General features: G+C 38.6%; 1 protein-coding gene across 1 annotated transcript; it reads left to right on the forward strand.

The window, feature by feature from the left end:
- The first annotated feature begins 8,631 nt into the window (after window positions 1–8,631).
- On the forward strand, window positions 8,632–12,996 carry LOC108997615 (SWI/SNF complex subunit SWI3A). The gene is made up of 7 exons (XM_018974002.2): window positions 8,632–8,789; window positions 9,153–9,691; window positions 10,494–10,988; window positions 11,460–11,629; window positions 11,747–11,796; window positions 12,145–12,308; window positions 12,437–12,996. Exons 1-7 carry the CDS (start codon window positions 8,711–8,713, stop codon window positions 12,611–12,613), a joined length of 1,674 nt encoding a protein of 557 aa, XP_018829547.1. The 5' UTR covers window positions 8,632–8,710; the 3' UTR covers window positions 12,614–12,996.
- Window positions 12,997–13,079: the final 83 nt, after the last annotated feature.

Here is a 13,079-nt window from a genome sequence, read left to right on the forward strand (position 1 = left end):
ACACAGACATGGCACTTCCATCTAGGACATCCCAATCCTCGTGTTACCTCTTTTACTTTACGTCAGTTCAATTTACCTGTTTCTTCTGCAGCTTCTACTTTTAAGTGTCAAGCTTGCTTGCAAGCTAAATCTCATGTTCTCCCTCATCCTCCTTCCCTTTCTCGTTCTCAATTTCCCTTTCAGCTTTTATTTTTAGATGTTTGGGGACCAGCACCTGTACTGTCCTCTAAGGGTTTTCGATTTTATCTTTCCATAGTGGATGATTATACTAAATACATTTGGTTTTTCCCATTACAAGCCAAATCTGATGTTGTTGCTATTTTTCTTGCCTTTCTTCGGTATGTGAGTAATACATTTTCCTCAAATATGATTGCCATACAAACTGACTGGGGAGGGGAGTTTCGTCCCCTTCATTCTCTACTTAAAAATTTTGGCATCACTCATCGCATTACATGTCCGTACTCTCATCCACAAAATGGGAGTGTTGAAAGACGGCATCGACATATTGTTGAGACTGGCCTTTCTCTCTTAGCTCACTCTTCTATGCCAAATAAATATTGGGTAGAAGCTTTTCAAACGGCCACTTTTCTCATTAATTCCATGCCATCTCCAATACTTAACAATGTCTCACCATTTCAAAATTTATTTCGTCAAAATCCAGACTACTCCTTTTTTCTTGTCTTTGGGTCCGCCTGTTGGCCCAATCTCCGGCCCTTCAACAAATATAAAATTGATCTTCGTTCTCATCTCTGTGTTTTTATTGGATATAGTCCCGATCATAAAGGGTACAATTGTCTTCATATACCCACTGGTCGTGTTTACATATCCCGTGATGTTCGGTTTGATGAGTCTCTGTTTCCCTTCGCTTCCGCTGGGTTCACGTCTTCCTCTACTTCAAATCAACAAGATCTTATCTCTGGGCCTACTGTCCTCTCCAATTCTTATTCTCCCTCTATTCGGTCCACGGACATCATCTCATCCACACGGCCCAGCTCAGCTGCTCCATTATCCACAACTTTTCCACTCTGACCAATCAACTCTCAGTCACTACAAAATTTCTCACGGCCCACTCCCCCTCAGCCCGTATCCATTTCCTCTCAGCCTGTACTTCGTCCTTCTCAGCCCGAACCCAATTCCTCTCAAAATCACAATTCAACTTCCGACTCATCTTCTTCTTCTCCTTCGACCGACTCATCCTCAAACCCTAATGTTGGTCTGCTTCCTTCATCCTCCTCCACTCAACTTCCTTTGGCTCTACCATCCGTCGAACCTCATGGTTTTCATCCCATGATTACTCGCTCAAATGCTAACATTTATTGTCCTTTTCTTCGTTCTGACGGAACCGTGCCATGGCCAGATCGCAAATCAGCCTCCCTCACTACTTCGACTACATCTTCAATTCCTGAGAATCCTACTTCATACACTGAAGCTGCAAAATTCCTTGAATGGCGTGAAGCTATATCCACTGAGTTTCATGCCTTACTTCATACCCGTACATGGGATCTCGTTCCTCCCTCACCCAAACTCAATATCCTTGGCTGTAAGTGGGTTCTCAAGACCAAAAGGCGTGCTGATGGCACCCTTGAGCGACGCAAAGCTAGACTGGTTGCCAAGGGGTTCCATCAGCAACCCGGTCTTGATTATTCCGAAACTTTCTCTCTGGTGGTTAAACTTGTAACCATCAGGCTTCTTCTTTCGATTGCTGTCACCAGGAGTTGGCCTCTTCATTAGCTTGATATACAGAATGCCTTCTTGCACGGGGACTTGGAAGAGGATGTATTTATGCATCAACCAATCGGGTTTGTTAATCCTGACTGCCCTCATTACATCAGTAAATTGCGTAAGTCCATTTATGGGTTGAAGCAAGCTCCCAGGGCTTGGTTCTCCAAGTTAAGTTCCAAATTGTTATCCTTAGGATTTCATGCCTCTGTCTCCGATTCATCTCTTTTTATTTTTTCTGCTAATTCTCATTCCATTTATGTACTTGTTTACGTTGATGATATTATTGTCACTGCTTCTAGTCAATCACTGATCACTGACTTTATTTCCTCCATTCGTTCTGATTTTCCTGTCAAAGATCTTGGTGTCTTACATTTTTTCTTGGGTCTCGAAATCTGCCGTAACTCCACTGGCCTATACATGTCACAGTCTCGTTACATTACTGATCTTCTCCATAGGACTAACATGCAGAAATCGAAACCTGTTTCCACTCCCATGTGTTCCAATGTTAAACTTTCTGCTCTTGATGGTCCATCATTTGAAGACCCTCACTTATATAGAAGTGTCATAGGGAGCCTTCAGTACTTAGCATTTACCTGACCTGACTTATCCTTTGCAGTGAACAAAGTATGCCAGTTTATGCACTGCCCTCGGGTTCCTCATTGGCAAGCCGTCAAGCGTATCTTACGCTATCTTCGCCTTACCACCAACTTTGGCCTTCACTTTTCCCCAACTTCTTCTCCTCCTAAACTCACTGCATTCTCGGATGCAGATTGGGCGGGTTGCCCTGATGATCGTAAATCAACTAGTGGTTTTTGCGTTTATTTTGGTTCTCATATGATTTCATGGGGTTCTAAAAAGCAACCCACCATCGCTCGGTCTTCTACGGAGGCTGAGTACAAAGCTGTGGCTAACACTACTTGTGAACTTTTATGGATTCAATCCTTATTAAAAGAACTGAAAATTTTTCTCCCTGACCCACCCACATTATGGTGTGACAATCTTGCTGCCACATACTTATCTGTGAACCCAGTTCTACACTTTAGAACTAAACATGTGGAACTTGATTTTTATTTTGTAAGAGATCGTGTAGTTGCCAAGACCCTTACAGTCTTCTTTGTTCCTGGAAAAGACCAAGTGGCTGACATTTTCACAAAGCCACTTTCAACAGTCAGATTCAATTTACTACGCTCCTGCCTTACCATATCTCCGGTACCAGTTGGAGCGAGGGGGGCTATTGAAGCAAGTGATGAATTACCAAAAAACCCTGCATGATTCAGCTCTTAAATAACCAACAAAGAAAGGAAGACTCTCGAAGAAATTGGCAAAACCGATTGTGCTGAGGTGTACAGTGTAGATTTGATCTTTGTAATTTTCTGTTATGCACACTGTCTATAAATACTCAGTGACTGAGTACTCATTGTACACAAGGAAAATACAAGAAATAGAATTGCACTTAAAGAAGTTTTCGCTCCTTTCAGGAATTTTATCAAGCATTTGTTGTGCAGAGTTTTCGGTCCATTTTACCCATTCAATAGTGCTACCCGATACTTGCAAAGAGGGAAGATACTTTTTCCAGTTCTTTTTAATGGTAGGGAAATAAAAGAGGGCATGTGATGTATCTTCCAAGCCTTTTTGACAGAAATAACACATTTCTTCAGAGATAAACTTTCTCTTCTTTAGATTGTGTTGAGTTGGCAGGCAATCCTTGCAGGCACTCCAAGCAAATACCTTCACTTGTTTAGAGTCTTTATTTCCTACAAAACCTTCCAAAGAAGCTGTTAACTTCCAGCATTGGAACACTCTCTTTCCAAGCTATTTCAGAAGGCTCGTTTGCTTTCATAGATGAGATGAGATAAGTTGAGATTGAAGTTAAAAAGTTGAATAAAATATTATTAGAATATATTTTTTAATATTATTTTTATTTTGAGATTTGAAAAAGTTGAATTGTTTATTTTATTTTGTATTGAAATGAGAAAGTTGTAATGATTAGATGAGATGAGATAAAATGAGATGTTTTCTGAAAGCAAACGAGGCAAGTTGTGCTGAAAAGTCTATAAGCACTTTTTACACTATATCTCCCATCTTTTTCTTGTGTCCAGATCAACTTATCTTCCAGTTTCCCTAAGCTAATAACAATTTTCGAAATCTCTGCAATAATATTTGGATTGAACAAAGCTCTAACCTTCTTAATATTCCATCATTTTGTATTATTATCAATGAGGCTATCCACTGTAGTATCTCGATCCTCTCCTCCCACACTACTAAAACTAGAGTTTAAGTCGCTATAGCCTACGATCCAGCTATCCTTTCAAATATTAATAGACCTCCCATTTCCTACCCTCCATCTGTAGCCTTGGACTAAGCCTTTTTTTGCATCCCAGATACCTCTTCATACATAGGAAAGATTCTTCCCCAATACAAAGTCAAAGAAACTCACCTTTGGGAAATACCTAGCTTTAAAGATGTTGTGTAGAATGGTATCTTCCTCTTGCATAATTCTCCACCCTTGTTTCACCAACAAAGCCATATTGAAAGTCCTTAGATCCTTGAATACCAAGCCTCCCACATGTTTTTGAGTCACACAACTTATCTCAACTAACCCAGTGAATATTTTTCTCATTATATTTTTTACCCCACCAAAACTTCGACATCATAGCTTCTAATTCAATACATAGGCTGCCGAGTAGCTCAAAATAGCTCATTGAGTATGTAGGGATTGAGAGAGCAACAATTTCGATAAGAACTTCCTTATCCCCTTGAGACAACAATGGTTTCTTCCAACCTTGAAGTTTTTGCCAGACTTTATACCTAATATCAGAGAAGGCTCTAGATTTTGACCTACCAACCACTAGAGGCAATCTTAAGTACCTCTCATATTGTTGAGTACTCTTTACACCTAAAAAATTCAGGATTTCCTCTTTAATGACAGTGTTGACATTCCTACTAAATGTCATGGATGTTTTCTCTCTATTAATTCTTTTGCCCGAGGCTTTTTCATATTTGTCTAACAACAGTTTTACTTATCTATTTTCCTCTATGTCAACTCTACAGAATAAGACACTATCGTTTGCAAATAATAGATGATTTACTTGTGGTGCACCCCTACATATCTTGATCCCAGACACAGCTTTATCTGCCACGGCTTGTTTGAGCAAAGTTATGAGCCCCTAGGTGCACGAAAGAAACAAGTAAGGGGACTGGGGATCATCCTACCTTAAGCCTTTACTAGGAATTACAAGTCCTTTTGGTTCCCCATTGATCAAAATAGAGAAAGAAACATATTTGACACACAACATAATGGGTTTAATCAACTTTTCCTGAAAATCCATTTTGAACATGATGATCATCTCCAAAAAATCCCACTCAACTCGATCATAAACTTTGCTCATGTCAAGTTTCAGTGACATGTAGCCTTTTTTTCCTACCATTTTTTGCCTTAAAATATGAATGAGTTCATAGGCTACAAGAATGTTACCGGTTATGAGCATACCTAGGACAAAAGCACTTTGAGAGCTCGAGATAACAGAAAGGAGTACTTTCTTCAGTCTCTTAGCAATCACTTTGGAAATCAACTTATAAATCATATTGCAAAGACTAATTAGCCTAAAATCAGTCACTTTCTCAAGGGATTTCTTTTTTGGGATCAAAGTATTAAAAGTATGGTTGAGGAAATTCGGAAACTTGCCATTTTTCAATACTTGTAACACTGCTATAGCAATTGGTTTGCCCACGAGGTGTCATATCTTTGAAAAAATATAGGTGCCATACCATTGGGTCCTGAGGCTTTTGTGGGTTCATCTGCTTTCAAGATTCTCTCACTTCTTCATTTGTGAATTTTTTAATCGACTCCTCATCCCTATAGGTTGTAACCCTCCCTGATAAATCTTCCAAGAAATCATAGGTCCCCTACTTAGGAGTTGTAAGTAATGACTGGAAGTCATCAAATTCTGTTTTGTCTCTTTCCTCCCTTTCCTACCATTCACCCTTGTTCGCTTTTAAACTGTTCATCATGTTTTTGTGCCTTTTGAGGGAAGCCTTTGTATGAAAAAATTTTGTGTTATTGTTCCCTTTCTTGAGCCACAAATCCTTGGACCTCTCCCTTTCCAACCAAGTTTGAATTTGAGTTTGAGCATAGATATATTCTTCAAGTTCAAAATATTTTGGATCTCTCTCCTGTAACTACTTGAGTCTCTGCTATAACATCTCCCATATTACTTATGCTACAACCATTTTTCCATGAGTCTTCTATGATTCTATCACAATCTTCCACTCCCACCCATATAGCTTCAAACCTGAACAGTTTTTTGCCTCTTTTGTGATTTTGAGTCCCTCTAAAATCCAATGTAATTGGTAAATGATCTAAATGGACTGTTATCCCTTGAGTGAGAAATGCCCTTGAGAATAGATGAAACCATTTTGAATTTGCCAAGAATCGGTCAAGTCTCTCACTTATGCTATATTGCTTTTCTCTTCTGTTGCACCATGTAAAACTCCGCAACCCTATATCCAAAATCTTCCAATTCACAATCATCTAATAGAGCTCTAAAATCAGTCATTTGCTTCTTGGGCCTATCTCTCCCTCCCCACTTTTCACGTCGACCCATAATTTCATTAAATTACTAATGGCTAACCATGCTTGGTCACCATTCCCTCGCAATGATCAGATTAAGCTCCACGTTTCATGTCTGTTCGTAGTATTAGAATTACCATACACACTAGTAAGGTGTCATTCAACTTTAGTAGATCCTTCCTTTTTAATTTGAGCATCAATATGGGATTTTGAATAACTATTTACCTTTAACAGTACCTCCTTCTTCCACAAAAGAGCTAACCCACCGCTCATCCCCATACAATCCACAACTAGACAGTTATCAAAAGCCAATTTGAACTTACATTTCTCCATCTGTCTCACCTTCAGCTTTGTTTCTTGTAAGAACACAATATTAGGATCTTCCTTTCTGAGGATGTCACAAAGCGCTTGAAATCCCAATGGGTTCCCAAGCCCATAAGAATTCCAACTCAGGATTTTCATTGCTCCCGACAGAGCTGGTAGCCAACCTTCGTCAATCTGCTTTATTTATCGACCTTCCCATTAGCCTCATTCTTCCTTTGTGTCGAATATCATTTTGAGCTCCTTTCCAGTTCATCTTCAAACTTTGCCAATTCTCTTCTCTTCTTCTGACTAGAGATTTGTTGTTTGGCTTTTGTCTTAGTTTCGTTCATTAGATGTATCCACCGCCTTCCCCCAGGTGGTAAAGGCTTACTCATCATGTGGGCTATCATGCCTTCATTAGTGATCCAATTTGAAGTTACCAGTCTATTTTATTGAACTTTCAGGCCCACTTTAGTTGTATGCTTTCTTGCCTAAGTTTCCATTAATGACACAAATTCCTCCATATCTATTTGTTACTTCTAGTCATATTCGATTGCCTATCTTTCTCCATCCATTCTGTATCTTTATTTGGTAACCTTCCATATTGGCTATGATTCTTTTTATCAAGTCCACCACTGCTTTCTGCATTTTCGGATTGGCTGACAGATTCCCCTATAATTCATGCCGGATAGCTTGGTTCTTTTCTTTCACTTGATGGAGTGTTTATCGGCGACAATGGCAGGTCATCCTCTTTCCTCTAGTGTCGTCGTTCCCACCCCTTCCTCCACTACCTCCTGCATGCATTCACTGGCCATATGGAAAACCTTCGTTCTCAAAGATTTCCTTCTTTTTCTGCCAAAGACTGTAGTCCCAATGTCCATGGCCCAATCTACCACAGCAGCAGCAGAAGTCCGCGAGGGGCTTTGTGGTATCTATACAGACACAGACTTGTACCTAAATTAACCTAGCAAGAGCTTGAAGAACCTAAATTAACTCTTTTTCCTCATAGGAGGGGCTTTATGGTATTTATATATACACAGACTCTCATGAACTCTTCCCATGCCATATCCCCCTTCTTGAAACCAATTTCTTCCACACTCCCAATTGCATTACCGATCAGTTTGCCTACATACTCATTCATGGCAATCAGAGACAAATCATATATCTGTACCCAAAACATAGCTTTTGTTAGTCGAATTCTGTGTAGTTGTAGTAATGTCCATTCCAACTCCTTCACCAACAACATGTGTTTGTCAAAGACCAAGGTCCATACCATTTGAAACAATCTTTATCCCTGTTATCTTCAAATTCCACTAGTATTAACTTTGGTTCCAAATCTTAGAAATTGATATTTTTTACTGGTCTCCATATCTTCTTCATTCTTTGCTTGAGAGGTTCCTTATTGTATTTGATGATTCTTTTAGAGTATGATAATATGATAATAAGGCACTTCTCTCCTCTGGTCATGGTATCTTCTAGTTTATTTGTCTTCACTTGAATTTTTTGCTCTTGAGATAGTTTCTTGTAGAGTTCCTCCGATCCATTGTTCTCCATAGAAATCCAAACCGATACTATACTTGTGTTGTAGGTTCGAAAACCTGTACGAAAGACGAGTGAAAAACCCTTACTAAGAGAAACCGAGGAGAGCCTCAAAATTATAATAATGCTACATACAGTTGTGGAATGTGCAAATACTGTACAGTCGCTTTGAAAAAGAATGATATTTATTATTAAAAAAATTAATTTATTTTCATGTAGATCTCGTATTTATTCATTTTTTTCAAAGTGACTGTACAACACTTACACACTCATGATTGCCAATATCATTTCTCTAAAATTATTTATGTATTTTTATCATTTTGGATTGTATGTGATAATGAATTTTGAGCGTAACATAATAACATACGGTACGATAAAAGATAGTCAAAATGTTGACTTGAAATCTCATTGGTCCGTGACCAAAGTTGCCTGCAAATTAATTACCCTTCGAAGGACCATAATAATCCGCGCAAATGTTAAACAATAAAAGGGTTTCGAGGGACAGGTAAGATCCGAACACAGGGACTCACTCACTCAGGAGCGTGCTCAGTCAGCCTGGTCCGAGACTCCGAAAAGATGGAAACCACAACACATGACCCGACTTCTAAACCCGACGAACCAGAGCTCGACCTCTACACCATTCCAAGCCACTCTAGTAAGTCTCTCTCTCTCTCCTTCCTCTAATCCGAGGCTTTGATCTCTCTTCAGTTTTCGTTCAAACCCTAATCTCTCCGTCTGGTTCCCCTGAATCCAATTCCTCTAAATATTTCGGGTGAAAAGAGAATAAAATTCTGCAACTTTCTGTTAAAATGACCCAGAATTTGTCATTGAAACCTACTATATATTCTCTTTAGCTAGTTGTTTTTTTTTTTGGGTTTTTTGGAAGTTTTTGTTTCTAATCAAACAATTGAATTTACGAAAAAAAATTAGAGAAAGAAATTCGAAATTATGATTATTATCATTATCCTGTTGTTTTTAGAATGCCAAAAAGCCTGAGATTGAAATCGAACTCTCTTAGGTTGGTTCTTGTGGGACGAAATCCACGAAACTGAGAAACTCGCTCTAAGAGAATTCTTCGACGGAAGCTCTTTTTCAAGGACGCCCAAAATATACAAGGAGTACAGAGATTTTATCATCAATAAGTACAGAGAAGAGCCTTCGAGGCGGCTTAGCTTCACTGACGTCCGAAAATCACTGGTGGGCGATGTTAGCTTGCTCCACAAGGTTTTTAGGTTCTTGGACGAGCGGGGTTTGATAAATTTCAGTGCGCCTTCCGGTAACAATACTAGTTTAGTTGTGGTGGAGGATGGGGAGGATAGGTCTAGAATTAAGATTGAGGGTGTTGTCCCCAATGCGGTTCGAGTTGGGGCCTCACCAAATTCGCCAAAGCCTATTTCCGTGCCACCAAACGTCGTGGATAATGCAGTTCTGAATGGATTCAAGTTTCTGCCATTGGCGTCCTATTCAGATGTTTTTGGTGATTTGGTGAAGCCAAAGGGGTTGATTTGTGGAAATTGTGGTGGAATTTGCGACTCTGGTCACTATAAATATACCAAGGTATTAGCTCTTTTATGTTTACATTTGATCTCAGGTTTTGTTGTCTATTATAAATTGTTTGCAAGAAATAGTGAGCTAGTTTACTGATTGGATGCCTGGCATGTCCAATTAAATTTACTGTAGCCATGAACAATCTTATTGGTCAGGTCTTTGTGGGAGTTTGCTGTACATGTCCTCTATGTTCGGGTCTTTGTGTTAAACATTGGTATAATTAATCCAAATACATGTTGCTTATCTTCCTCAAGGATTGGATTTAGAATTTGGCTGTTTATGTGATCTTTTATTTATTTATTTTTTTTATTTATGATGGAAAACATATATGTCATTGGTTGTTTGTGTTGAAAACGACACCAAAGGATTGAAACAATCATGAAACTAACAGCTAGGTATAAGTTTATTGAAATATATGCACAAGACCATTTTGATTCTACATGTTTTTTCATTTAATGAAGGTGAATTCTTTTGGAGTGCGATTGAGTGCAGGACCTTAGCTATTGCGTATGGTTACCTCAGATGTCCAATGCTCCAATTTTGCAACAGGAAAAAGTGCCTTACAAATTATATTGATGTTCTGAACTTGATAAATATGCTAACAGGACAATGTTCTGGGTTTGATTTACATGATTTTGACAGTGCTGGTTTGCAGTTTTAGCAGTACAATAAATTCATCACAAAAATCTCTCTCTCTCTCTCTCTCTGCTGTTATGAGTTTGTAATTCATGTCATCTCTCACACTATATTATTTTCTTTTGTGCTTTAGAACTTGTGACTCCCATATTTGTTCTAATTATTACACTGGCAGGGTGAATTCATAATTTGCATAAACTGTTTCAAAAATCAAAATTATGGGGAGAACAGGTCTATGGATGAATTCAAGCTCAATGAGTGTGCAGAAAACAAGGGTAGTGATGGAGCTATCTGGACTGAGGCAGAAACCCTACTTCTTTTAGAATCTGTATTGAAGCATGGGGATGACTGGGAGCTTGTTGCTCAAAATGTTCAAACCAAAAGCAAGGTTGATTGTATATTGAAACTCATTGAATTGCCTTTTGGAGAGCTTGTGTTGGGTTCTGCCCACAAATATGGTAATTATGGTGGCCTCAATGGCAGTATGAATGGAACAAAACAAGTCCAGTTATCTTCATCTGAACATCATGAAGCTATCAGATTAGAGGGTCAATGTCATGAACAGATTAATGAAATGGAGGAGAATGGAGACACTGTGGACCAAGGTCATCCTTCAAAAAGACAGCGCATTGCATCCCTTTCAGATGCCGGTAGTTCACTTATGAAACAGGTAGGCGACCTTGTTACAAAAATATTGTTTTTCAGAACTTCCAAGCTAACCGTTATTTTGGGACATTATTGTTGTTTTAGCTGGTTTGTACTCTGTTTATAGTTGGTAAATTGAGTATTATATTCAAACAATAACTGTGTAAAATTGTTGGAAGACAAAAAGTAGTGAAGTGTGCTTTATGGTTTCCAATGCTGGGGCAAAGATCTGACGCAAAAGAGAGAAAGAAGAAATGATATTTGGTTATATCTATAAATATATATTTATTTATGTATTACGCATAGATTTTTTTCCCTCATTTATTTTTATATCGGCTAACTGAACTTTGCTCCTGTAAATGAATGGAGAAAATCATTTTTTAAAAATCTTATTTATTTTTCTGGGTGAGAGAGAGAGGAAGGGGGGGGACATGCTGTCGAGCTTTTCCTTCCCCTCTTATTATGCACAACAGGAAGTTAATATTGTTTGCATCAGGTTGCTCGGATCTCAACCATGGTTGGTTCTCAAACCACGGCTGCTGCAGCTGAGGCTGCTGTTACAGCACTTTGTGACGAAAACTCATTTCCAAGAGAGATCTTTGATGTTGAGGAGGATCATATTTCTAATGGATTTTCTCCCCCCACTGCAAGTTACGAAGCAGAAAGGTTATTCATTCATTCATTTATTACCTATTGTAATGCCCCTGCATTCCTGGAACTGGAAGCATTATCTGGCTCTTCCACTGATACTATGATTTTAAATTTTTCTGTTATCTGTTTCAGAGTATTTAAGAATGAAGAATCTAAGACGAAGGAAGGTTTGACCCAATCAGGTATGAAGAAGCAAAATGATTTCAGAAGTTTTATGTCTGTAACTATGTCACAGTGAAGATATCTCTTGGTATATTATATATGTTGGCTTCTGAAATGCATAGATTTTTCTGTTATTTTTTTAAGATCCAAACCATTTGTTTTTCTTAAGGAAAGATTGATTTGGTCATTACATAATGGAAGAGTCCTAGTGGTTTGTAGTTTTTTTGGCGCTTCATTCCCATGTGGCCACTAGATATCATCGTCCACATCCACAATTTCTCTGGGCAGCCATTTTCTATTCTTTTATTGGGCTATTGATTGCCGTAGCATGTCACTCTTTATCATTTATGAATCTCTACTTCTTACAGAAACTGCGAATACACCCCACAAGAGGGATGATATACCTCTAACTCTGCAAATTAGAGCATCAATTGCAACAGCTCTTGGGGCAGCTGCTGCTCGTGCTAAATTGTTAGCTGAGCAGGAGGACAGAGAGGTTGAAAATTTGGTGGCGATCATAATTGAGACACAGGTGGGTCATAGCTTTTCTTTGTTCATGGTCCACATGCTTTGCCCTTTTATGTTCTACTTGCTGAAAACATTCCATTTAAGAGGGTAGGCATGCCTAAGCATTTGTTCTTTGCTTGAATGCATATGCAGATGAAAAAGTTGCACCAGAAAATCAAGCATTTTGAAGATCTGGAGCTGATAATGGAGAAGGAATACGCTGAAATGGAAGAACTTAAAGATTGCCTTTTAGCAGAACGGATTGGAGTCCTACAGAAGGCAATCAATGCCGGTATCTCTAGATGGAGGGATCACTCTGTAAAATCTTAAGATTGGTAGCAAATTTTACTAAAGATCTTGTTGATATCATATCAAGAAGGCAAAGGAGAAGGAAGAAAATATGAGATCCGAGATGCACATTATGAAATTTCAATATATGCTTTTGTGTTTATTTCTAAGCGGAAATTGATGTTACCGCCACTTGGCACTTAAACTTACAATTAGGGCTGATGAACACCATAGTCGTACCATTAGTTGGCTATAACCTCTTTAGAAATGTTCGTAGCACAAGGTTCAATACTATTTCCTTGGTAGGTAGTCTTTATCTTCAATTCTTGTATCAATCTGAAGTCTTCACCTTGATTATATATTCAAATATCTAGCAATGTCACTGCCATGAATGATTATGGTTTAGACAACAATTCCTATATCAATTCTGTATAATCCAATGTTTCCTTGTATTTCTACAAATTATTTCCTTCACACTCGCACACAATTACGCAGCCATGTATGGTGA

Source organism: Juglans regia, chromosome 2 (genome assembly GCF_001411555.2).
Source record: "Juglans regia cultivar Chandler chromosome 2, Walnut 2.0, whole genome shotgun sequence".
In the NCBI taxonomy this organism is placed as follows: Eukaryota; Viridiplantae; Streptophyta; class Magnoliopsida; order Fagales; family Juglandaceae; genus Juglans; species Juglans regia.

What these genes read in the sequence shown, in the direction of transcription:
- LOC108997615 (XM_018974002.2), top strand. Translation starts at nt 8,711, where the DNA reads ATGGAAACCACAACACATGACCCGACTTCTAAACCCGACGAACCAGAG. An exon ending in CACCATTCCAAGCCACTCTA is followed by an intron (nt 8,790 to 9,152) that starts GTAAGTCTCTCT and finishes GAACTCTCTTAG; the next exon opens with GTTGGTTCTTGTGGGACGAA. An exon ending in GTAGTTCACTTATGAAACAG is followed by an intron (nt 10,989 to 11,459) that starts GTAGGCGACCTT and finishes TGTTTGCATCAG; the next exon opens with GTTGCTCGGATCTCAACCAT.